General features: G+C 45.4%; 6 protein-coding genes across 6 annotated transcripts; 3 read left to right on the top strand and 3 right to left on the bottom strand.

Annotated features, from left to right (window-relative positions):
- Positions 1-1,251: 1,251 nt before the first annotated feature.
- Positions 1,252-4,696, bottom strand: M430DRAFT_37079 (hypothetical protein). The gene is made up of 2 exons (XM_024867046.1): positions 2,511-4,696; positions 1,252-2,288 (listed from the first exon to the last, which is right to left on the bottom strand). The coding sequence occupies exons 1-2, from the start codon at positions 4,534-4,536 to the stop codon at positions 1,438-1,440; spliced, it is 2,877 nt and encodes a 958-aa protein (XP_024718126.1). The 5' UTR covers positions 4,537-4,696; the 3' UTR covers positions 1,252-1,437.
- Positions 4,697-6,405: 1,709 nt separating this feature from the next.
- Positions 6,406-7,375, top strand: M430DRAFT_108004 (hypothetical protein; the record flags this gene model as incomplete). The annotated part of the gene is made up of 2 exons (XM_024861186.1): positions 6,406-6,477; positions 6,527-7,375. 2 exons carry the CDS (start codon positions 6,406-6,408, stop codon positions 7,373-7,375), a joined length of 921 nt encoding a protein of 306 aa, XP_024718125.1.
- Positions 7,376-7,767: 392 nt separating this feature from the next.
- On the bottom strand, positions 7,768-8,612 carry M430DRAFT_69384 (hypothetical protein). Its single transcript, XM_024869425.1, has 3 exons — positions 8,426-8,612; positions 8,213-8,343; positions 7,768-8,159 (listed from the first exon to the last, which is right to left on the bottom strand). The coding sequence occupies exons 1-3, from the start codon at positions 8,512-8,514 to the stop codon at positions 8,044-8,046; spliced, it is 336 nt and encodes a 111-aa protein (XP_024718124.1). The 5' UTR covers positions 8,515-8,612; the 3' UTR covers positions 7,768-8,043.
- A 1,514-nt stretch (positions 8,613-10,126) lies between these two features.
- Positions 10,127-12,006, bottom strand: M430DRAFT_146308 (hypothetical protein; the record flags this gene model as incomplete). The annotated part of the gene is made up of 3 exons (XM_024863000.1): positions 11,308-12,006; positions 11,204-11,242; positions 10,127-11,152 (listed from the first exon to the last, which is right to left on the bottom strand). The coding sequence occupies exons 1-3, from the start codon at positions 11,584-11,586 to the stop codon at positions 10,127-10,129; spliced, it is 1,344 nt and encodes a 447-aa protein (XP_024718123.1). The 5' UTR covers positions 11,587-12,006.
- A 308-nt stretch (positions 12,007-12,314) lies between these two features.
- M430DRAFT_107692 (hypothetical protein) lies at positions 12,315-13,286 on the top strand (the record flags this gene model as incomplete). Its single annotated transcript, XM_024861174.1, has 2 exons — positions 12,315-12,670; positions 12,728-13,286. 2 exons carry the CDS (start codon positions 12,315-12,317, stop codon positions 13,284-13,286), a joined length of 915 nt encoding a protein of 304 aa, XP_024718122.1.
- Positions 13,287-21,772: 8,486 nt separating this feature from the next.
- Positions 21,773-23,918, top strand: M430DRAFT_53487 (hypothetical protein; the record flags this gene model as incomplete). The annotated part of the gene is made up of 5 exons (XM_024868385.1): positions 21,773-22,036; positions 22,084-22,568; positions 22,617-22,819; positions 22,867-22,981; positions 23,057-23,918. 5 exons carry the CDS (start codon positions 21,773-21,775, stop codon positions 23,916-23,918), a joined length of 1,929 nt encoding a protein of 642 aa, XP_024718121.1.
- Between the last annotated feature and the right edge of the window lie 209 nt (positions 23,919-24,127).

The following is a 24,127-nucleotide window of genomic DNA, read 5'->3' as shown; positions in this document are numbered from 1 at the left end:
GATGCGATGTGCAACAAAAGGAAACCTGGAAGTGAGCCATGTCAGGTGATGCTAATCTCACTGCCATCAAAGCCAGCGTTGCTAATGCCCGATGTGCAACACAACCTTCCAATTCTCCTCTCACTCTCTATATCATCACGTGATGCTAATCTCACAACCATCGAAACCACCGTTGACAATGTGCGATGTGCAACAAACCTGGAAGTTTCCCTTTCCTCTCGCGTCAGGTAATGCTAATCTCTATGCCATCGAAACCGGCGCTGACAATGTGCGATGTGCGATATGCAACAAAACCTTCTAATTCTCTCTCTCGCCCTCTTTATATCATGTGATGCTAATCTCACTACAATTAAGAGCGCTGTTGCTAATGTGCGATATGCAACAAATCCTCTCTAATTCTCCTCACCCCCTCCCATATCACCGGTCTAACATCACGTGATGCTAATCTCATGGCCATCGAAGCTGGCATTGCCAATGTGCGACGTGCAACAAAACTCCCGTCCTCCTCACCCCCTCCCGTCCTGTATCACCTGTTTAGCGTCACGTGATGCTAATCTCTCTGCCATCAAAACCAGCGTCGCTGATGTGCGATATGCAACAAAAAACAAGAACTTGGAGAGCTGTACCAGGTGATGCTGATCTCACTGCCATCAAAACCACTCTTCAACACTTCCACGCTTGTCATGCATGCGATGTGCAACAAAACCTAAGGAAAGGAACCCATGTCAGGTGATGCTAATCTCACAACCATCAAGACCAACGTTGCTAATGTGCGATATGCAACAGAACCTTTCCAATTCTCTCTAAGCCTGTCACAATCAGACCCCCGGTTGAACAGTTGCAAGCTTGTCATGGATGCGATGTGCAACAAAAACAAGGACTTGGAGAGCTGCACCACGTGATGCTAATCTCTCTCCCATCAAGACCACCCTTCAACATTTCCACGCTTGTCATGGATGCGATGTGCAACAAAACCTGGGGAAAGGGACCTATGTCAGGTGATGCTAATCTCACTGCCATCAAAGCCGGCGTTGCTGATGTGCGATGTGCGACAAAACCTTTCTAATTCTCTCTTCCTCTCTGAGGTATTTCACGTGATGCTAACCCCACTGCCATCAACACCTCCGCTGACAATGTGCGATGTGCAACAAAAACACCTCATGGTCTTGGAGAGCTGCGCTACGTGATGCCAGGGAGATTGAAAGGTGTGCGGTTTGTTTGATTTTGGCATGGGCTGGATCAGAGAGATCTGCTCGTAGTAATAATAATATCATAATATAAATTACAGATATGTAGGTAAGTAGATAGATATACATACCAATTCAGAGATCAACCAGCCGATTGATTCAGTTCCGCCACCCCCTTTTCGTCGCCGTCCTATATATTATACATATCTTACATACATACATACATACATATATCACATATAGCAATCCATTACTTAACCTTCATGTTTCTCATTCCTTGTACCATGCCGTCAATTCCCTTGCCATTCGCCGGTCCTGCCGGATATCTCGTCGTCTTGACGTCGTCCTCATACAGGTCATGGTCATTGTCAACCGCATTATCTGCATCCGGAGTACACCACTCGGCGACGGGACTCTTGTCCCGGAGTCCTGGGAGCATGCCCGACCCTCCATAGCCTAGATTTTTGAATAATAAATCGCTCTCCTGATTCGCAGTGCTAGACTCTCCCCCATCCTCATACTCGTCACTGGAGTATATGTGGCGACTCAAGTCACCGATTCCTGCACCTACATATATTGGGCTTGTTTTTCCGTCCGCGGTCTCAAAGACGGGAGGGTGATGCCAAACATATTCGGTTCTTGGGTAGCCTTCTTTGGTCATGTATTCCTTCTTCGAGGTCAGGATTGGCTCGAGGAAAGTTTTCCTTCTCGATCCGCTGGATTTGCTCGATCTTGTGGAATTTCTTCTCGAACGCGAATTTGGCTCTCCACGCGCGAGGCCAATGACTGGAGAGTCGGCACTGTCCATCTCTGATGGATCTACGCTATCAGCGCTATTCGTCGGACGGCACGGACCGGGCCCTGGCGCGATGTGCCAATTGTGAGCCTCCCTTCCAGACACAGCATACTTCGGGACGTCAGACTCGGGTATCTCAATGAGGGTCTTGCCATCTTCTGCACGAAGATAATGTTTCGTAGGGAGGATTTCCGTTTCGATGACTGGGAGGACGCGGTGGTATACTTCATGTGTATGGATTTCTCGTGTTGTCCTTTCTTCTCGTATTTGGTGCTGCGTAGGAGTTATATGCTCATGAATGACGGCTGTAAGAAAGCAGACATTAGTCTAGTTGCCAAATTGCTAGTTTTAAATTGCGGGACACAATGAGACCTGCGATTGACCCTTAGAGAAGGGCCAATTCTCAGGCGGAAAAGAACGAGGGTCTGCGACATAATATGATGAAGCATGAAGCGACAATAGTAGAGGTGAATAAGTTCAAGCATGGGAAGTAGAACTGCGGGGGCGAGTTGAACGGGACCATGTACCAGGCAATGTTTTGGTGGTGACATCTGTATCAACTGAGTCCTTCAAGTCCACCACTCCTTTAAGATCGGGTGGTTCAGAAGCGCGATCAACGATCAGGCCCTTTCTGGGGTTTCCGTTACTTGTGGGGACAGAGGAAGCGTTGGGACCGGCCGAATCTGAAGCTCGACTTTCGACTCGGGCAGCAGAGGGGAGAGGTGGGCTTTCTGATGCTGCGTTTGACGACGTTAGAACCGGTTGATTTCCGCTTGAGGAAGTGGTCCTCCCATGGGTGGACGGCTGCGTGCCTCCGTTGGCCGCTACCGAACGTTCACTGCGCGCTGAGGTATACCCATTACTTGTGGACGACGAGCCTCCAGACGAACTTGGCACCCGAGGGGCCGCAGTTGTGGTGGTCTTTGAAGCCGACGACCGTTTCTTCTTTCTCGAACCAAAGCCGAACACCATGTCGGACTGACTGCTGGGTGGACTGCTGCGCGGCGACGAGGGGAGAGTGGTGGGTAGAGGAGGGATAAGGTGGTCGTCGGACGTGTTTTTCAGCGATGCTGATGCTGATGCTAGTGAGGTGGAGCGTTGCCTCCCTCGATCTGTGCTTATCGTAGGGGTCGAGACGGCTCTTGTTCTGGCGGGACGCGTTGACTGGTGTTGATGGTCCTGAGGACTCTGGGGAGCTCCGCGTTCGTGTATCGAGGCGGCGGAGGATCGAGGTGCAATGGACAGAGTCCGGTCGTCTCGGTCTTGAAGCCCATTGGATGTGGCGAGAGGGTCATCGTCACTACGACTAGCGAAGGCCGAATGATGTGAGCGGAACGAGTCAGTTCGAGGGGGATAGACTATTCCGGGGCGGGGCGCCGTAAATGATCGAATGGAAGATATTCGGGGGGAGGATGGAGGCGGAGGGGTCGTTGACTTGGGCGGAAGAGCCGTTTGAAGAGCTGGGAGACTTGGTGTCGTCGTCGAGATCGTCGGCGCCCTCATGTCGTCACCACTGCCACTGCCGGGGCCGCCGCCACGCGCTAGGACGTGAACATCAGCATCAACAGCATCATGGTTCTCACGATGGCTCTTCTCTGCGGAGCCATCGACGCGGGGAACATTTTGCCCTCCCTCAGGCGAATATATGTGCTTCAGATAGCTGAATTCCGGGGAGTCCAGGTCCAGGTCCCGCGTGCCTCTCTTACCTCTCTTAGACTTCTCGCCCTTCTCTCCCTTCTCCCCCTTCTCCCCCCTCTCCCCCTTATCCCCCTTCTCTCCAAACTGCGTGATGTTACGATCTGCTACATCTTCCCCGTAATTCCGTAGTCCGGACGCCTTTGCCCGGTGCCTCGACGCCTCCCGTGAGCCATTGATACTAGAGTGCGCGTCCAATATATCGATGTACGACTTGTGCGAAGCCCCCGAGGAATTGCGCGCGTGTTGCCTTGCGAACGGAGGAGTAAACGGTTCTGGAGGAGGGTATGCGCCGGCTTGCAATTCTGCCGCTGGAGATATCGCAGTCGGCAGAGGAGGAGGCGGTTCTTCCGTAGTCGTCCCTATTGCCCATAATGAATTCCGTCTGCTACGAGTACTGGCCACGGAACTCCTCCTCCTCTTGCTGGGGTCGAGGAAGGCTGGCGGACTCTTCATCGAGAAGCCCGACCGTGGTCTTCCTCCTGCCGCCCCGCCGTCTCCCGCCGCTCCCCCGCTGGGACGGGCAGCATGATGCGGTGCGGTCTTTGGTCTCTCCGTATCTCCTGTGTTGGTGTTTGTATCCGCCGTATCCCCCGTAGAAGGATGATCTTGACCGCGGTGTCGTGGGACGGAGGGAGCTGCTGCGGCGCTGGGGGTGCTAATCGACTGTCTCTTGAGCCTCCCGCGCCGGAGATTCCCTAGGACGGGAGGGCCATTGCCTGAGACGGGTTGGGAGCCTCTGAGCGGCGCATCGCGAGGGACGGCGGCGTCGTAGGGCTGAGATGGGAGATTTTGACGGTTGTCGCGGGTTGAGGACGATGCTTTACCAAACAAGAAGCTCTTGATGCGCGACCCCATCGCAATCGCAACTCTCTCTGCTCGGACCAGGCCTCAGGCGGGGTGTTTCACAGACGCGAGGGATCTGATCTGGGATCTACGGCGACAAATTGAATTGACTTGACTTCAACCGCAGCCACAGCACCGGGACGAGTCAGGAGAATCAACAGTGACGGTGATGGTGAGGTTTACGACCCCTTTGCCCTCTTCCATGGAAAATTTATTTTGGAATTTTGTTGCTAACCCACTGTACGCGGAACAAGAACAGGGACAGGAGGAGCGGCAGAGCAGCAGAACGAACACCTACCAACCCACTCACCACCCACCACCCACTTCACACCAATGACCACCACCACCACCACCACCACCACGGCGCCGTCGAATTGTCGCCAGCGACAATGATCCCATCCCGCCCGTCTCGTCGAACCCAGGGCCCCTCCCGATCCTCCCAGGACCCAGAGTCCCAGAGTCCCAGACGGGTGGCGCGGCCACTGCCAGCAACTCGGTATGATTGGCCGTCTTGTCTTGCCGTGCCGGGTCTTGGGTCTTGAGAGGTTTGGCCGCGGGGCCTGATTGGATCATTGAAGGCAGACATGAGGCCTTTTCCCTGGTGGAGGAAATGATGATCTCTGCTCAGCTTCGAATGTTCGTAGCCACAACCCACCAGGGTGCACTACTTCAACGACTCCAGCGTTTGACCTTTACAAGGACGCACCCCACAGGGCCACAGCATACGTACGGGGCTAATCCCTTTGAAGGACAGTGCACAGGGGCGAGTTGCCCAGGGTCTAATCTATCCAAGATCCTGGGAGGGTTCTGGAAGTGCACTGCTCTCCTTGCGGTCTACTGCGAACCGTGATCGTCTGCTAAGTGCCAAGTCCATTACTACTCTGTAGCCCTCTGTGCACGTTAACATAGAAGCGAAATGGTTCTTCGTCTTGGAACCTATCATTGCTTCGCATCTCATTTACAACTATTATACTCTACCTAGTGGTGGCGACCTCGGTTCTTCTTTCTAAACATGTCTGCTCTCTCCCCTTTCTTTCCTCCATAATGATTAGTGACGTCTCTAGAATTGCTCTCTCCGCTTGCTCTCACTATCCTCTTGCTATGCTAATCCATCCGAGCATGAAGAGCATCCCCAGGACGTCTGGATTCTATATGTTCATGCAATTTCAGTCAGATGGATAAGCCTCTTTAGCCCCTCACTCGAAGCAGCCCTGGATTTCTGGGACCTCGAGGCTTTCAAGATCGACCCTAGGTTCGGGCAGGTCGACCTTAACACTCATAAGGTTGGCTTTAAGATCAGCGTCTCCTAACCTTGTCGCCGAACTTTGGATAGAAGCTGCCAAGATGAAATCAGAACAAGAGTCTTGAATGGGCTGGACGACTCGAACCCACCTGATCTCTGCCCAAAGCCTAGTGCTCGCCAGCTCGAGGTCTCTTTTAAAGCAGACATCATTTTCGCCTGTGTCTCGAGAGTTGTCTGGCTCTCACAGCAGTCACTCCACTTTTTAAACTCCTGCCACTGAAGGCGAGGAATTCGCCCGCTGCCCTGATATCATCTCTCTATTCTCTGTGTGGCTGACGGTGTTTCCTCCTATCATGCAAGCTGCTGAGTCCGCGGGGAACATACCAAGATTGTCGAGTCTCCATGTCTTACTGTGCATCCCACTCGCATTATTCTTGCCGCTCTCCGTCCTTCGTCATTGATGATGTAGGTAGCCCCTCTCGTGAGAGGTCATGCCAGGGCTACGTCAGTTGGTTACTTCCTCGTTCCTGCGTATATTAGTTAGCAATGAGCCACATCTCTTTTGGCCTTCTTGTATCGTACATCAATTACACACAGAGCTTCACATTCTCATCATCATACACACACTCTAAGCCACCATGAACAAGGCAAAGGCAGCAGTTGACAACTTCCTCGCCAGGGATGGAAAGCATGACACTACTGTCCACGAGGTAGGCCGTCTTGCCTCTATTCAAGGGACTCTATTGACGTCCTATACAGGTCATCAACCCTGCAGTGCAACATGAGAACGTAATCCGCACGGAACGAGATGAAGCCCAAGAAGCAATCGACCGAGAGGTCCATCAAGATCACTACCACACTTCCGTTCAGCCCATCCAAGATCGCGAGGTTCTCCCCGAGCAACACGGCTACACCACGGCAGAAGTTGAGACCCGCAACTACAAGCATGGCAACGAGGAACATGTGAAAGAACGTCTTGCGGCTGAGCAGGCTCAGTTCAAGAACACCAAGACCATCAGCGAAGTGCAACACACCAGCGCCAATCTCGGGGCCGTCGAAGCCGAGCACGTCCATCATCATGTCCACGAGAGCATTCAGCCAGTCGTGCAAAAGGAGACCATCCAACCATCCGTTGTCCACACCACCATTCCAATCCACGAGGTCCACCAGAACGAACCCAAACACCACACTGCTACTCAACTCCCCGCCGTCACTATGGATGAGTTCAGAAATCAAGGGGGCCGTCTTACCGGTCGCGAAGAACGCACCGATGCCTTCGTCGGCGAGCCAAAGACCGTCGGCGGCACCCTGGGCGGCACTGGAGCATCAGGAACCACCTCCTTGACCGAGGGTAACGTCCTTCACACTCGCACTACCGGGCTCGACAAGGGCCGCGCTTCAGGCGTCGCCGGCACAGGTGTCACAACCGGAGCCAGCGGTACCGGCTCGTACGGCGTCGGCGAGAGTACCGGCCTCATCTACGACCGGAGCGCCACTCCACCGATGCGAACCGGCGGCGCAACACCCAGCAAGAAGCACGGCTTGATGGACAAGTTGAACCCCCTGAAGGACACGGATCACGATGGAAAGGCCGGTATCATGTCCTAAATGATTGGCGATGCGATGCGATGAAATGAAAAATAATGCGCGGCGCGACGTTATTATTTCTTCTGGTTTGGCTCTGCTTTGTATGTATGTATATTGATGTATGTATGTATCTATGTTATTGTAAATGAAAGAAACTCAAACAATATTCCTGGCAATCAATGGTATGGCCCATCTCATGATGTGATGCGACCTGATGACATCACGACACGATCTCTATAAAATGGTGCATCTGAACTCCTTCTCTTTTTTTTAGATGATGTGTACATTCATCACTCATATCCTTCGGAATCTTCGGAATCAACTCTAAAAGGCTTTTTTTGTCTCCTCTTGCTCTGCACCCACCAGGAGTTTTCATGGAGGTGGGATTGGTATCACGTGATATATGCGCTGGTGGGAGGATGATTGATTCTTTCGTAATGGATGGGCCTATCTATCTATCTGGCACCTATAAGCCATCTCTCGGTGCTGAAGACGATACTTCAGTTATCCCCGTGAGTGGATATGATATGTGGTCAAAAATAAACCGTACTATACACAAGTGTTTGAGTGGACTAAATACCAGCCTTATAAGATCTAAGGTCGAAAATTCTCCCTGAATCGTGCTCGATATGCAATGGTTGCAGAATCCATTCCTATCGGGGATAGATCAAATACTTCGATATCACCTTTTATGTGCTTTGTCGCATTTTTTCGTCCATTTTACTATGAGCGTAGGTACCGTAGCTTAGACTGATCCCGCACCATACCGAATATCTTTCGTCAGAGATTCTGTGTATGTCTGTACCTACAAATACTTGTTAGAGCGATTTGTTTGTATAAGGAGCAAAGTGTACTCACTGCTCATTCCGTCGATAACTGCAAGTGATGTTGGAAATACTCTAATTTGTGCGCGAGTAACGATATCTATAAGAGGCTCGAGGGTGTGGCGCAGGTAACTATCATGGACACGTGCATTTGCATTGCGTTCTCTGTTTTGGCACTAGTTAGCTCTAGGATTCGTAAAATGTAATGTTCAAAGGAAATAGTAGTGTAGAAGGGGTGAGTACCTACGTCTCGATGGCCTGGAGATGCTGTATTATGCCTTGTACCTGTTGCTTCAACAGGCCGATGGTGAGGAAGGCTATTAAGTGAGGAAGCATTTTGTTCTTTGAACCTCACCATCGGCCTGTTAAAATACCACTGGTCTAAGACTTCTAGCTGCTTTGCAAAAGAGTTGCAATTGCTGCATTGAGGTTTGGAACCCATTCTGCATTTGCTGCTGTAGATCTGCACAGACGGAACTCTGGAAGGTCGGGCCGCTCAACTCTGTACTATGGTTGGTTATGCTCTGTTGTAGAGCCTGTATCCTGTTCGATTACGGCAGTGCGCTGGGCTCTGAGCGTAGTAGATCTCTTGCTTCAGCGTCCTACGATAGCCAAGGTAGCTAGCCAGAGGAAGAGAAACCAACGGGAATTGCCTTAGTAACCGCGAGTGAAGCGGAGTTGGACATGATATTGCGGCCGGTTTGAACGGATGGAATGCCTCAGAGAAGCACAGGTGAGAAGAAGTGATGCTTCGATTGTTCTGTTCTGTTTTGTATCCATTCGGCGTTGGCGTTGCGAATCTTGGGCAACTTCCCACCCCTCGATCTTTCAATCACGTGATGCTAATCCTGTCTCTGTCAAACCCCCCGGTCAACACTCTCACGCTTGTCATGGATGCGATGTGCAACAAAATGCCTTAGCACAACTCGACGTGCGAGATATCACGTGGTGCTAATCTCAGAGCCATCAAAAACCCCCTGTCATCATCTCCGAAGTATGTATCAACAATCGCGAAGTGCAACAAAACTTCCCGCATCACGAGTCTAGTATCACGTGATGCTAATCCCGCTGCGATTGAGAGCAGCGTTGCCATGAGCGCTGATGCGACGTGCAACAAAACTCATAGGATCACATGATGCTAATCCCAAGGCCATCAAACCCCCCGGTCAACACTTCCAGGCTTGTCATGGGTGCGACGTGCAACAAAAAGGCCTCTTTCCACCTGCAGTCTTGCGATGGCTGGTATCACGTGATTGAGTACTTGTGCAACCCGATTAATACTCAAGGAAAAGGAAGGGTTGGGAATAGAAACATTGTTTAGGAAAAGCTGTTGATGTACTGCACTGAGTGTATGATGGGTAGTTATTGCACGTCTATTAAAGTACAGAGAAGAGGGGAGATGTATCTCCAAGACACACTGACTTCCGCTAGGCTGCTAGAACCTACCTTACTTACCTTACCTTACCTTACCTTACCTAAGGTAGGTACTACAGAGCCATCTCAGCTCTCTATATGTACAAACCTAATGAGAAAGACAGTGTAATAAAAAATACACCAATGTCTCGATCAAACGCTAAAAGGCCGCAATGCTTCGTACCAAATCACCAAGATTCTGAAAGATCCTGGTGTCTACCAAGCCAGGATCATATCCAGAGCCCAGCACCCAGTTTCGTCTACATCAACATTGTATGGCCGCATATAGTGTCTCTTACTACTGCTGACCGATGCATAAAGCTGTTTTGAAAATCTGCCCCCAAGGAAACGAAGGTATTATGTACGCGCGCGAACCTGGATAACTCGACGAAATCGCTCGATCCCCCTATATCCGGGCTATGCTGGACCTCGTCGGTCACGACGAAAGTGAAGCCCATACCAGCGATAGCCACCCAATCCAAATCTTTCACATCAACTCCCCCTCTCCCCTATGGTGACGAAATTCCCGGCCAATCTACATCATAGAATCAGATGTCGCTCGAAGTAATATCAAGGAAGACTTACAGAACCTAGTCCTCTCCGCATTCCTCTTTCCAACAACCACCTCTTCACCCACCCGCAGAACCTTCCCCTCTGACCGCCTACTCACAAATCCATACCGGCCAAATATCGGACTATACTTCATCCCAGGATCCACCCTTCTATCCGAGGACAGCAGCTTCAACACCTGTCCATCTCTGCCCGCCCCCGAGGTGCCCGATGCGTAGTCGATATTCAACGAGACGCACCTCCCGCAATTGCCCGTCAAGATGATCCTCGTATCGTCGCCGAATATTAATTGGCCCCAGAAATCCTCGTCGAAGGCCGCCGGCGACTTGCGGAGGATGATGTTGGCACGGAATTTCGTCATGTCCATGGTGATGCCGTCGGGGAGCCGAGAGGTTACGTCCGCGGTCGACTCCTCGGTGATCACGAGGTAGGGCGCGCAGTCGTTGAAGGCGATTACTCCGTCGTCTGGTCGGAGAAGGCGGCTGATGATGGGAACCTGGTTGAGGATGCGGAAGATTGGCGTCCGGGGCTTGGATGAGACGTTGGAGGGCTTACCAGGTAGGTTCCCTAGAACCTGGCGAGGATTGCCGCCCCAGTATGCGAGGATAACTTTGAAGCCGAAGATGTCCGAGAACCATTGATTATATTTCGCGCCCATGTCGAACGCAATCGTCGGGCTGGAATGCATGTTCACCTCTATTCTCTCGGATTTGTCGAAATTCGGCGGCTCCAGGGGAATTTTCAACTCTTGGCCATCCGCTTGAGCGGCTCCGGGAGGCCGGTAAGTGACGGTGAGTATGTTCCCCTGGATAGAGGTGTGGAAGAGGCAGACGTTTGGAAATTTTGTGACGGCCATGTGCTGAACCTGTCGAGGAGTCTTCTCAAGATCCTTGAGTAATACAAATTTCCTATCGTGAGTGAAACCCTCTGGTGTCAAGGTGGCGGTGGGAACTTGACAGCCTCGGAGTGCTTTGATGGGATATACCCAGAGCTTTGCACAGTTAGCATTCGAAAATCCGGTTGTCACATGAAAAAGTCTTACCTGTGCAATTTCCATCGTTGGCTCTCCTTGCCTCTTCAACTGAATTGCCCAAGTCAACACATGATACCCCGTGGAAGACGTGCTCATAGATTGCGAGGACTCACATCAGCCAGATTTTGGACACTTTCATTGCCCTTTTCTACCGAGTTGAATTCCCGTTTCATGGCCTGCGACCGTTGGGCTTTTGTAGGTATCGAGGATTTGGAAGATAGGGGGCGGTGAAACGCCGCAGAGATTAACTTTATTGCGAGGAGAATGGCAAGACCAGCGCCAACGACGCCGAGCTTTGCTGGGGTTGACATTGAAGAGAGAGCGTATAGGTCCTGGTTTATCGACCTAGTAATTTCCTGTCCTCTCCCATACAAGTACTCTGAATAGCTCATGATGTCGGATTTCGTTTGCTCAGTTGACCTGAGCTCGACCTGAAAGCTCGATTCTGGGGGCTTCGCTGCTTCAGTGCTTGAGCGCCCGGCGGTAATTCGTTCACGAAGAGTATAAAGCACTAGTATTATATCTCTTCTTCTCTTGGACTCGTTCAAATGAAGATATCTAAAGCTGGAGCTCAAGTAGTCCTCATCGATAAGTTATCCATTCCAAGCAGAGGATATCCCGTGAAGAGCTAGCTACCCCACTTTTGACGTAGATCCTAACCGGGGTTATATTTCCGGATAGAGCGAAAATGTGCGCCTTTGAAGAGAGTCCGCGACAAGAGCCGCAACCTTAAGCTCAGGTATTACTGAGAATTGTTCTGGTCCTATACCATCATAGCTCGGTGATTGGTAGTGTCGGATGTTGATTCGGATGTTGTTCGGGTAGAGAATTGCGAGATGCGGGGGTTCCGGCGGGGGCCAAGATTACCAGCTTATGCGAGGCTGTACTTTAGCCGCGTCAAGACTTCGCGAGGCTGAAGATTACTCGGTACGGTAGGTAAATAGAATCCTTGCCTGTTGGTAACTTGGTCAGCCAGGGGTGCTGTGCCATCTGCTGCAACACCAACATACCCCGCCGAAGGATCGAAAGTTTCCCACATCCTCTTAAAAAATCCAGCCTGCTCACTCCAGATACATACCTGTAAGCCCTCCAGCCCGTCGAAATGCCCTCGCAAGCAGAAATGTACTCAGCGGAGCAGATTGACTCTTATCTCTCTCGTATCTCGTTTCCTGTGAAGAAGTACCCCAAATCTACAGTCGCGGCAGATCGTGTGGACGAGAGTTTCAAGTATCTCTCCCAACTTCAGAAATGCCACCTTTCCAGCATACCCTTTGAGAATCTCGCTCTCCACTACTCTCCAGCCCCTAAAATTTCTCTCGATAAAGACATTGTGTATGACAAGATTGTCAGGAAGGCGCGAGGTGGATATTGTATGGAGTTGAACCTTCTCTTTGCCAACGTATTGAAAGGCTTGGGATATGAGGTTGTTCAAACGGGAGCGAGGGTCTTTGGAGCGTCGGGAGAACTAGATGGATGGTGAGATATCCCTGAAATCCTCCTGTGCTCCAACAAATGGTTAACAAATACCCTCAGGAACCACCAAGTCAATCTTGTGCGTATTGGAGACACAATATACGCTGTTGACGTCGGCTTTGGAGGACCTGGCCAAACAAGACCACTACCTCTCACCACCGGCGTCATCTCAAAATGGGGCGCAACGAATGCAGAGACTCGACTGAGGTTCCAGGAACCCTCGAATCCTATGGTGCAAGGTCTGTGGTTCTATGAGCATCGGATTTCGGAGTCCCATCCTTGGTCCCCGATATATTGCTTTGGGATGACCGAGTTCCTCCCAAACGATTTCCAGGTCATGAGTTTTGCCGTTTCCGCCAGTAGAGCGAGCTGGTTCACATACAAAGTCCTGTGTATGAAGATGCTGTTGGATGAGGAAAAGGATGATATCACTGGGATCGTGGTTTTGACGGATAAGATTGTGAAGAGGAGAGTGCAGGACAAGTCAGAGATCCTGGCTGAGTGCACGACGGAAGAACAGAGAGTTGCGGCGTTGAAGGAGCATTTTGGGATCGTCCTTTCACGCGAGGAACAAGCTGGAATCAAGGGGACAGCGGGAGAGTTGAAAGGAGAAGCATGAACAGATACTACATTTCCTGCTTCACTACCTTATCTGATGGACCATTCGATTAAGTGGTTCTGTAGTCACTAGATGCACATAGCTCAGAGCCACTCGACTCCAGCCTATACAGCTAACAGAGTACATCTCTGGGGCCCTGATCCGACATGCATAAACGCAACTATACAATTAGCAGGTTCACTTTGTCTGGAAATGGGAACTGAAAATGTTCTCCGTACAGCGTTACATCAATACGTTGTAGTTTTGGCGTTGAGTTGTCGAATAGCAAAGCTGACCGTTGACTTGACTGCGGAACAGAAAGGGAAGAATCGGGAGAGCCCCGCGCTATATCGAATGAGGCATGTGCGGGATGCTGAACTGAGTTATGCGGAGCGGTATATAAGTGGGGGTATCACATGATGTCACATGACGTCAGTCACGTAGACTAGGTCAGAACTAGCCACACCTTTTTATGTACACGCATATATATAGTATTCTACACCCTCTATAATCCTTTAACTAATCTAAATATATTTAACATAACCCTACTATTAGATCTACCTTTTAATAGGTTATAAGCCCGGCTAGGCGCATTCCTCTACTATTTATAACTAACTAGCTAAGTTATCTAGATCAAAAGAACGTAGATCTAAGTACTAACCTAATAAATAACTATAGGTAAGAAGGTATTAAAGTTAAGGACTATTAAACCGGAACAGATGTAGTAACTATTTACTAAAGTCTTAGTGTATACTTAAAAAGGTCTTTTTACTTTAAAAGGGTACTAAGGCGATTAGCTTACAGATTCTTAACCTAACCTCTTGTTAAGTAAAGTACTAAGTAGTAAAGAAGACTAATAGCCTATTTTAGTAAGGTAACAGAAATAGTAAGGTTAGGACTAACTATCGTAAATTTCTATAAGCCTACTAGCTACTAAATTTCTACGTTTTTAGATACTAATACTAACTACCTAAATTATTAAAAACACAAGCTATAAATATAAATAATTCTTATTACTTAGAAGGCTAACCTTAAAAGAGAATTAAACTTACTAAAGAAGTACTTTAAGAACTCTAGTACTATTATCCTTAAGGCCGATAGGCTTACTTTATCTAAATCTAAAACTTTACGCGTTACTAGCCTTACCTTTATTAGGAACTACTTAAATAATAAAGGAAAGGACTAGACTTAGAAACACTATATAGTCTAAGTACTTTAAACGTAGTAAGTAAAGTACCTATTAGTTAAGCTAATACTATTAACTTAATTCTACCTCTACTAAGCTATTACGATCTCTTTAGTTAGGAAGCCTAAGCCCCTCTAGACTCTAAGTCGCTATATTAGACGCTAAATTAAAGTTACTCTTCTTATACTAGGTCCTAATCCTTAAATCTAATAACTAGGTAGAATTTAACAAAAGAGTAAGAGAATAGCTTACCCTTACTAGATATAATAACATCCTTAAAAACGATAAGCTAGAATAAGAAGGTAAAGAAAGTAACGCTACCTTTTAGAAAAGGCTTAAAGCCTATAAGTCTTACATAAAGAGAGCCTACACTACTCTCTAGAGTCGCTATAGTACGTACGTCTACGCCCTAGTAAAGTTTAACGACAAGGTATTAGTAATTCTTAACAAACTAGTAAATACTTTTAAAGCCTAAGGAAATAGTACCCTTATTAACTTAACCTTAAAATTCTAGACTCTTAGACTATAAGACTATAAGTCTATTACTAAATATATAAAAGCCTTTAGGTAAATTAACTTTGACTTAGTAAGAATTAATACTAACGCTATAATGTCAGATTTTTATATAGTTATAAAATTTATATATAGACTCGACTCCTTATATAATAACTACATTACAGACTTCTAGAGAAATCACGTCTTTCTTTAAGAGAAAGACTCTATAGACCTATACCTAAAGGTTGTTTCCTTTAATAAGCTAGTTATAAAGACATTAATAGAAGAAACGGCTATAAAACTAGACGACGACAAGGCGATAATAGCTATAGTAGCGACCTATAACATAACAGTACTAGTAACTACTATAGAACAAAGTAACAAGAAGTTAGTAGACTACTATACCTGTTACGATATGACCGGACACATAATTAATTACTATTTCTATAAACACCTTAACCTAGTACTAAAGGGATAGAAACTAAGGGCTAAGAAAGGAAAAATAAGTAACAAGAAAGGAAAACTAAATAAAAAAAGTAATAAGAAGTAACGATTTAATAATAATAGTAATAATAACGATAAGAACACTATTATTACTACTATTAGCGTTACGTTACCCGTACTTACTACTAAAGAACTAATAAACGGTTTCTTATTAGATTCTACTTACTTAAACTATATAACCTAGAGGCAAGATCTGTTTATTAACTTTAAAGAGTTTAGAATACTACTAAGACTAATTAAAGGTATTAGTAGTATTAAAGTTATACTAATAAGAAAAGGTACTATCCGCGTTACTATAAAGGGTAAGCTCCTTTACCTAAATAAGGTCTACCTAGTACTAGATATAAGAGTTAACCTTATCTTAACTAGTTAACTTAAAGAAAAGGAATACGCTATAAGATAAGAGACTAGTAACAGAATTAGAAACAGAATATCCTTTACTATTAAGGACTATACGTTTACCTTAACCTAAAAGAACCGTATCTATCTACTAGACCTTTAGAAACCTTACCTTAGAAAGCTAAACAGAACTATCTTAACTACTTTAACCTAAGTTACTACGTATAGTATAGTAGTCGACCTAAAATACCTCTTCTAGTACAACTAGATAAGTTACTTAAGAAAAGCAAATATTAAACGACTTCTATAAGTAGCTTATAAGGTTAACTTTAATTACTTATAGAATAACAAGTATACCTATAAGAGTTATATACTTACTAAGATAACTACTAAACTATACAACTACCTAATTAAACTAGAAGAGTACCTAATAGACCTAATATACTTTAACCTTATAAGACTAATACTATTTACTAGTATAAATAAGGAAAGATATTTTAGGTACACTTACTATAACAAGACTAAGTACAGGTCTACTAAAACGCTTAGAAACAAAAGTTAAGCTTTTAAGTTCTTCTTTAAATTTAAAGCCGTATATAAGTAAGTAAGACAGAAAATTAGGCGTGTTAGGTATAATAAAAGAGAGCTTACTTTACTTAGGAAATTTAAGGATTACTATCTATAGAACAGTATTAAGATTAAACTAACCGTACTATATAACCCCTTATAGAATAGAGGCACTAAACGACATAGACAGACACTATAGCTATAGACTAAGGCTACCTTATACTAATTAGGACTCCTTGTTAATTAATAAGGTAAGGTCTTACAAGCCTGTCTATACTTACTAAACAAGAGTCTATATAGTGCCCTAGACTATAAGACTCTGTTTAAAGTACTAAACTACTATAAACTAGACCTACAGAACATCTATATCCTTAGCTCTACTATCTATAACCTTATTAGTAGATAAAAAAGAAAACTCTATAACTATATAGTTAAGGGCCGTCTAATTAGCTTTAACAGTAAGATAGTTTATCGTATTCTCTTACCTAACAGACAGGTTGTACGTAGTAGTAATGTCTACATTAACAAGTAACTGCCTCTAGACTCTTAGTACTATATAGTAGGTGTTACTAAACTTAACCTTAAAACCTAGGATTAACCTCTAACTATTCCTAAGGTACTTGATCTATAACTAGACATAAAGCCCTTAGACTAGACACCTCTAACAACTACATAACCTACTTACCTTCCCTTAAGTAAATACTAAGAAATAGCCGACACTTACTTTAATTATAGTAGTAAGCTTAAGCTCCTTATTACGACTCTAGCCTACGCTATATATACCTTCTTAGTACAAACAGACTTAACAGAACCCTTTAAGCCGAAAACCTAAAAACAAGCTATTAATAGTAAAAGCTAGAACATATAGAAACTAGTAGCTTAAGAAGAGTACGTATTACTAATAAAGAACAACACTTAGAAACTCGTGTTACTACCTAAAGACAGGCGTATCCTAAGAGGTAAGTAGGTCTAGAAACTAAAACAAGGACTATAAGGTAAAGTCGTCTAGTACAAAGTACGATAAGTTATAAGAGGCTTTAAGTAGTAGAAAGAAAAAGACTATTTTAAGACATTTATAACTATAGTTAAACTAATAAGCTACAAAGCTCTCTTTATAATTATAGTAGCCTAGGACTAAGAGATTAAGTAGATAGATGTTAAGACTACTTTTCTCTATAAGGATATTAACATAGATATCTTTGTTAAGTAACTAGAGGGTTTCTAGGACAGATTAGATCGCGTCTACTATCTTGTTAAGGTACTCTATAGTCTAAAACAAGCCTCTTAGGTATAGTATTAGACACTTACTAGCTTCTTAAAAAGCCTTAGGTATTGTCCTCTTAACTCTAACATAAGTGTCTTTTAGGGTAACGGCATTATAGTTACGATCTATGTTAATAATCTACTATTAGCCGGACCTAAGAAAGCTAAGATCTAGGAACTTAAAAACGTACTAAGTACTTGTTTTAAAATAAGTAATCTAGGCCCTTATAGCTTCTATTTTAGAATGTAAGTAACCTACAACAGATAAAACCAGGTTCTTAAGTTAAGTTAGAAGGGCTACCTAAAGAAGGTCTTTAAGGATTTTAGTATAGGTAACATAAAGCTATAGTTAATACCTATAGAAACATTACTAAAGAAGATAGTCTTAGTAAAAGCCTCTTATAAGGCTAACCCTACCTTTTGCTACTAATACTAATCTACTATTAGCTCTCTAATGTACGCTATACTTAGAACACGACTAGATATTATATATACTATATTAGTAGTTAGCCGCTATTCCTTAAATCTAACTAAGAACTACTAGTTAGCGGTTAAGTGTATTTTTAGATACCTTTATAGAACTCTTAACCTTTAACTTACGTTTAAAGGGGAACTTTTACTACTAGTTAGCTATACTAACGTAGACTAGGCTAGTAACTATAGTACTTAATAGTTAATATCTAGGTATATGTTTAATATTAAGAGTAGAGTAATTAGTTAGTCCTCTAAGCGCTAGGCTACTATCTTTCTATCCTCTTACAAGTCTAAGTATATTAGGTAGACTACTTCTATTAAGGAAGCTATCTAGCTAAAAGGTTTTCTTACCTAAATTAACAAAGACTACTTTAGGGTACCTGTTACTATAGTTATCTATAGTAATAACTAAGGGGCTATTACCCTTATAAAGAACCCTTAGTTCTATACGTAGACAAAACACATTAATATTACTTATTATTTTAGAAGAGAAAAAGTATAAGAAAGGGCTGTCGTACTATAATACGTTCTAACAGACTAACAAGTCGTAGATAGTCTTACTAAACTACTATACTATAACAAGTTCCTTGCCTTTTGCCGGCTAATTAGAGTAGTCTAGTTTATATAAGAGACTTTGTGTACAAAAACAAAGACCTCTATCTGACTTAATAACCTTAAGAACCCCTAGCCCCTTATTTTTAGGACAATTAACTATATAGGCGTAAAGCTATAAGGTTAGAAAAAAAAAAAAAAAAAAAAAAAAAAAGAAGAGGGGCCTAGAAAATCTTATGGCTAGATTAGCTAAGCGAGCTAAAAGGGGGTCTACCCCTATATATCTAGGTACCTACCTCTCTAAACTAATCACTACTTTATTCTCGGTTACTAAACGTAATAACTATATATCCTAACTATAGAACACTATTAAGACAACAAGTCCTTAATATCTTACTACAAAACTAGTACATTTTACTATTAGAAGAGCTTATAGACAACTCTATATTTAGTAACATTTAGAGACACCTGTAGCTAATTAGAGTAAGCTTTAAATACTATAAACTAGATTATTATTTAAGTAGTAGAAACACGCTATAGCTACTATATACTTACCTAATAGTATTTGTAAACACGGCTAAAAAGGAAAACTAAAAACAAGTCCTTAACATGTACAACTTTAGGTACTTTTTAGATCTATAAAAAGAACGCCTAGAGTAGTAGACTAATTAGATAGGTTTCTTCTATATATAGACTAAGTCCTAGGTTAGAAACCCTAACTAGGCTAACATACTGTTCTATATATAGGCCGTAATAGTCTAACGCCTTAACTAAGGGGGTTTTAAGATCGTTATATACGACTGTAACGCGTAGACAACCAGACTAGTACATATCTACGGCCTCTTTAGAATATAGTAGAAGTTTATTAACTACTATATTAAAAGTAGAAATATTTAAGTAAGTAAAGTCTAGACAATTAGTAAACTAAAAGAAAATCTAGACAAGAAATGTCTTAAGCTAACTAGTCGCTAGTTAAAGAGCTTTATCTAAACCTAAGAGAACTAGCCTTAGAATAAGAGTAAAATAAAAGAAACAGTAATTCGAGTCTCTCTAAAACAGTAGAAGAAAGGAAAGTAAGGAGACCGGTATACTTTACCTACTAGATACTACTTACTATCGCTATAAAGCTAGACCTTAGTAAGTTAAGGATCCTCTACAAAACATAAACAGAACAAAGACGAAACAGAAGACCTACCTAGAGACGAACATATAAGAAGATCTAAGATAGAGGACAGTTAACTTAACGTGCCTTTTAAAGAAACCTTAATGTAACTATAGGGAGAACTTAAGGCTACTAAAGGGATGACTAGATTTAAAGAAACAAGGATATTAGGGTAAAGAAGGGGCTACTATACCGACTCTTTCCTAACTACCCTTTTTTCTTACTAAGTTTTAAGGGAGTTAGGTTTTATTAAAAGGTGTTGTTATAGCTCTAAGTAAGAGTACTAAACTAAGTCATATAGAGCGGTATATAAGTAAGGGTATTACATGATGTCACATAACGTTAGTTACGTAGACTAGGTTAGAACTAGCCACACCTTTTTATGTACACGCATATATATAGTATTCTATACCCTCTGTAATCCTTTAACTAATCTAAATATATTCAACATAACCCTACCATTAGATCCACCTTTTAACACGGGAATGATGGTGGCGCTTTACCTACCGTAGTCTAGCGGAAAATGTGTCCACGTGACACAGATGTTCCAGGTTGTCACTACCTTACCTTACCGTATCCACCTCTCTGCAACTCTCAATCAACTTCAACCCTCTTTCATTCTCCTTCATTCTCATCGAATTATGTATTTATGGCAGCCGCCATATCATTGAACTTGTTGGTTATTCCTGGTCATCCAGAAGGCCACCGTCCGGATTGTAGAGTGTCAACTCTCAAGTGATGTTGTTCCTCGGGCTGCCGGCCCTTGTCCCCCCACCCGCTTCTCTTTGCCGCAGTTCATGCGCAGAATCTCTATGCTTATCTTCTCAATTACGGTTCTACAGTCCGAGTTGTAGTCAGCGTTGGCGAGCTGCCACTATTGACATCGTGCATTTGAAGTTCCGATCTTCTGAAATGTTTATGAAAGATTCTTCGAGCAGCCTGTCTTTCCCGGGTTCCTTTTCTTATCAAGGTTATCGTCTTTTTCCTCTTCTGGCCCCGGGGCTTAGCCTGGACCATCCTTGGAGATTCTAGACCTTTAAACTCCTGAACCCCTGGACTCTTAGAGCTGCAGTACCCCGGATGTGTAGATTCCTCTAATACCGGCGGCGGCTTCAACCGAACGGTATTGTGATCCTGTCGCGGAGCACATCGACAACCCCACCAATGACGACCGCTCATCAATTCTGTCTATTTCTCCACGGTCTACCAGCTTTGACGGCCCGTTCTATCGTCGATCTACTCGCCCCTGTATGTAGGCATGATAAAGCCTGTTCTAGTGCGATAAGGGGATGCAACATGCCGAAGATAAGACGAACGGCAGCAAGCGCTGGGTATGTGATCAAGTCTGCAGACCACCGTAACACCTGCACCGAAGCAATCTTGGGATTGAGACGTTCGGGTACTACAGACCATAGACAGGCTACAACGGGACGGAGAGCTCAGCTAATTCCCGGCACCTTCTAAATGGCGATCAGAGTGCCGGCCGCCAAGCGCGTCTACCTGAGGGACTAGATGCTCTTGGGCAAGTGAGACGGCTCCCCTGAACTGTGGCGCTCATGGTACCTCGACTCTGGCGGCAGTTGATGCCAAGCCATTGACCCTCATCAAGTGACTCCTCTGAACCTTCCTCTTAAAGTTACCTTGTTCTAACATAAGTCTGCTGATTCGACTCTTGGGATTCTGTTAGGAGTGGCGCTTATCGTACTCTACCGGTTGAGGTTTTTGCAGCGGGATTTCAAAGCATATTTTCAACTTGGAGAGACTTGGGCAGCCCTTGGTTCTACACCGTGCATGCCGAGACATTTTTCAACATGGCAGGGCGTCCAAGATGATGACCACCCTGACCAGAGGGCTCAGCCACCTGATCTTGAAAAATGAGTATATATTTCCTTTGGCATCCCTTTTCCTCGACAGGTTCTTTCTCATTGATCCCAACCGAAGTTCTCCTTTGCCTCTCCCGAAATCATGAAGCTGTCTCTCCTGGCACTGATAGGCTTTGCGGCTTATGCTTCTGCTGCCCCAGCACCACCCTCATCTCATGTTGTGCATGAGAAGCGAGAAGTTCAGCATCAGAAATGGGCTCGCAGAGACCTAAAGCTCAATCGCGATGCTGTTATCCCGATGTCTATTGGATTGACCCAATCCAATTTGGACAAGGGTTATGACTACCTGATGGACGTTTCGCACCCACAGAGCCCAAACTACGGCAAGCACTGGTCTCTGGAGAAGGCATGTTAAGCTTCATGTCTTGCAGCAATGTAAGCTAACAATTGCAGATTGCTGAGACCTTTGCTGCATCGCCCGAAACGCTCACGGCCGTCAAGGAATGGCTCACCGGGAGTGGTATAGCAGAGGATAGAATCAGATTGTCCAAGGGCAGGAATTGGTTTAAGTTCAATGCAACAGTCGAAGAGGCAGAGTCTCTGCTTCGTACCGAATACGGCATCTACACCAATGTGGAGACCGGTAACGATCATTTGGCTTGTGAAGAGTACAGTGTACCAGCACATATCCAAGAGCACATTGATTTCATCAAACCTACAGTACACTTCGATGCTTATGTCAAACCAAAGAGGACGCGCAGAGACTTGCAGCGCCGCGAAATTAATGAACGCGACATGAAGGTTAAGCCATTTCCAATTGCTCATCCGGGTGTAGCCGTCACCCCAGAAGTCACCTATTCTCTGGCGAACTGTTACGAGTACACAACCCCTGAGTGCCTAAGGGCCTTGTACAACTTCAGCAATGGCACCTTAGATGTGTAAAGTTACTCCCCCTCTTGTAAAGAACACCAGCTCACGTGGAGAAGGTCATCCTACGGCATTGTCGAATACACACCAGTGGCTCATAGACAAGCAGATCTGAACCTCTTCTACTCAAACTTGCAGCGCCAGATCCCTTCAGGCTACGCCCCAGTGGTCGATTCCATCGATGGCGGAACCATCTCAGTCCCTGAGAGTGAAGATAACAACGGGGAAGCAGATCTTGATATAGAGTACGCTATTGCGCTTGGTAAGTGATGGATCCTGCTCTTGAACATGGGCTAATGTGGCCATAAGTTTACCCCCAGAAGGTTACCGTGTACCAGACTGGTGATACAGTCGAAGGCGCATCATTCGGCAATTTTCTTGACGCACTAGATGCATCTTATTGCAGTGGGGATGATTCCACCTAGTAAGTCAGTTTCATCAGATATATCTGGCAACTACCACATGGTGACTATAACGATCGCACGCTCACCTTCTTCAGTGATGCAACATACCCGGATCCTGAGTCTGGAGGCTACACTGGGTCAGAAGCTTGCGGTACTATCACGCCCGCGTCGGTCATCTCTACCTCCTACGGGTACAACGAAGCCGATCTCCCCGCTTCCTACGAAGTCCGCCAGTGCAATGAGTACATGAAACTCGGTCTTGCTGGAACCACATTCCTCTTCTCGTCTGGAGACTACGGCGTAGCTGGTAATGGCGGCCAGTGCTGCAGCAAAGCAAAGTGTGCAGGAGGAAGATACAACAGTGGCAGTTCAGGGACGTTCAACCCCGCATTTCCTGCGACTTGCCCCTACATAACCTCCGTCGGGGCCACGCAGATCAAGCCCAACACAGCAGTAACCGCTACTGCTCCGGAGGAGGCATGCGAGACTGTCATCTATTCTGGCGGAGGTTTCAGTAACGTCTTTCCCATGCCTGATTACCAGTCCTCCGCCGTAGCCTCCTACTTCTCCTCGCACAAACCCTCTTATTCAGCCACTCAATACAACAATTCCGAAACAGTCAGGGGCTACCCTGACGTAGCTGCGAACGGCGCCAACTTCGTCGTAGCCCTTGACGGCTCGCTCGTCTTGCTCTATGGAACCTCCTGTTCCGCACCCACATTCGGGAGCGTCATCACATTGATCAACGAGCAGCGGATCAGTGCTGGGAAGTCAGCGGTTGGATTTATAAACCCAACGATTTACGAAAACCCATCAGCCTTTAACGACATCACGTCTGGCGGTAATCAGGGCTGTGGAACGAAAGGCTTCACTGCCGTTTCGGGCTGGGATCCCGTTACCGGGTTGGGTACGCCAGATTACGAGAAGTTGTTGTCGGTGTTCATGGCGCTTCCTTAAGCTGATAGTCGTGAAAACCTCAGGCTTGCGGGATATCTCCTCTAATTTGAACAAGCAAGTATGCTTTGGATATACACCTAGTATAGGTGTGGACCAATCCCATATCCACAATGATGTATCGTCAGATGATCGAACGAAGAGATAAAGGCTACCTCCTCGCTTATCCCCTTATTTTATTAATCATGGAACACACATGATAGATTCTCAAG

Source organism: Amorphotheca resinae (genome assembly GCF_003019875.1).
Source record: "Amorphotheca resinae ATCC 22711 unplaced genomic scaffold M430scaffold_11, whole genome shotgun sequence".
NCBI lineage: Eukaryota > Fungi > Ascomycota > Leotiomycetes > Helotiales > Amorphothecaceae > Amorphotheca > Amorphotheca resinae.
Note: the sequence above shows the minus strand (reverse complement) of the source record. Positions and strands in the feature narration are given on the sequence as shown.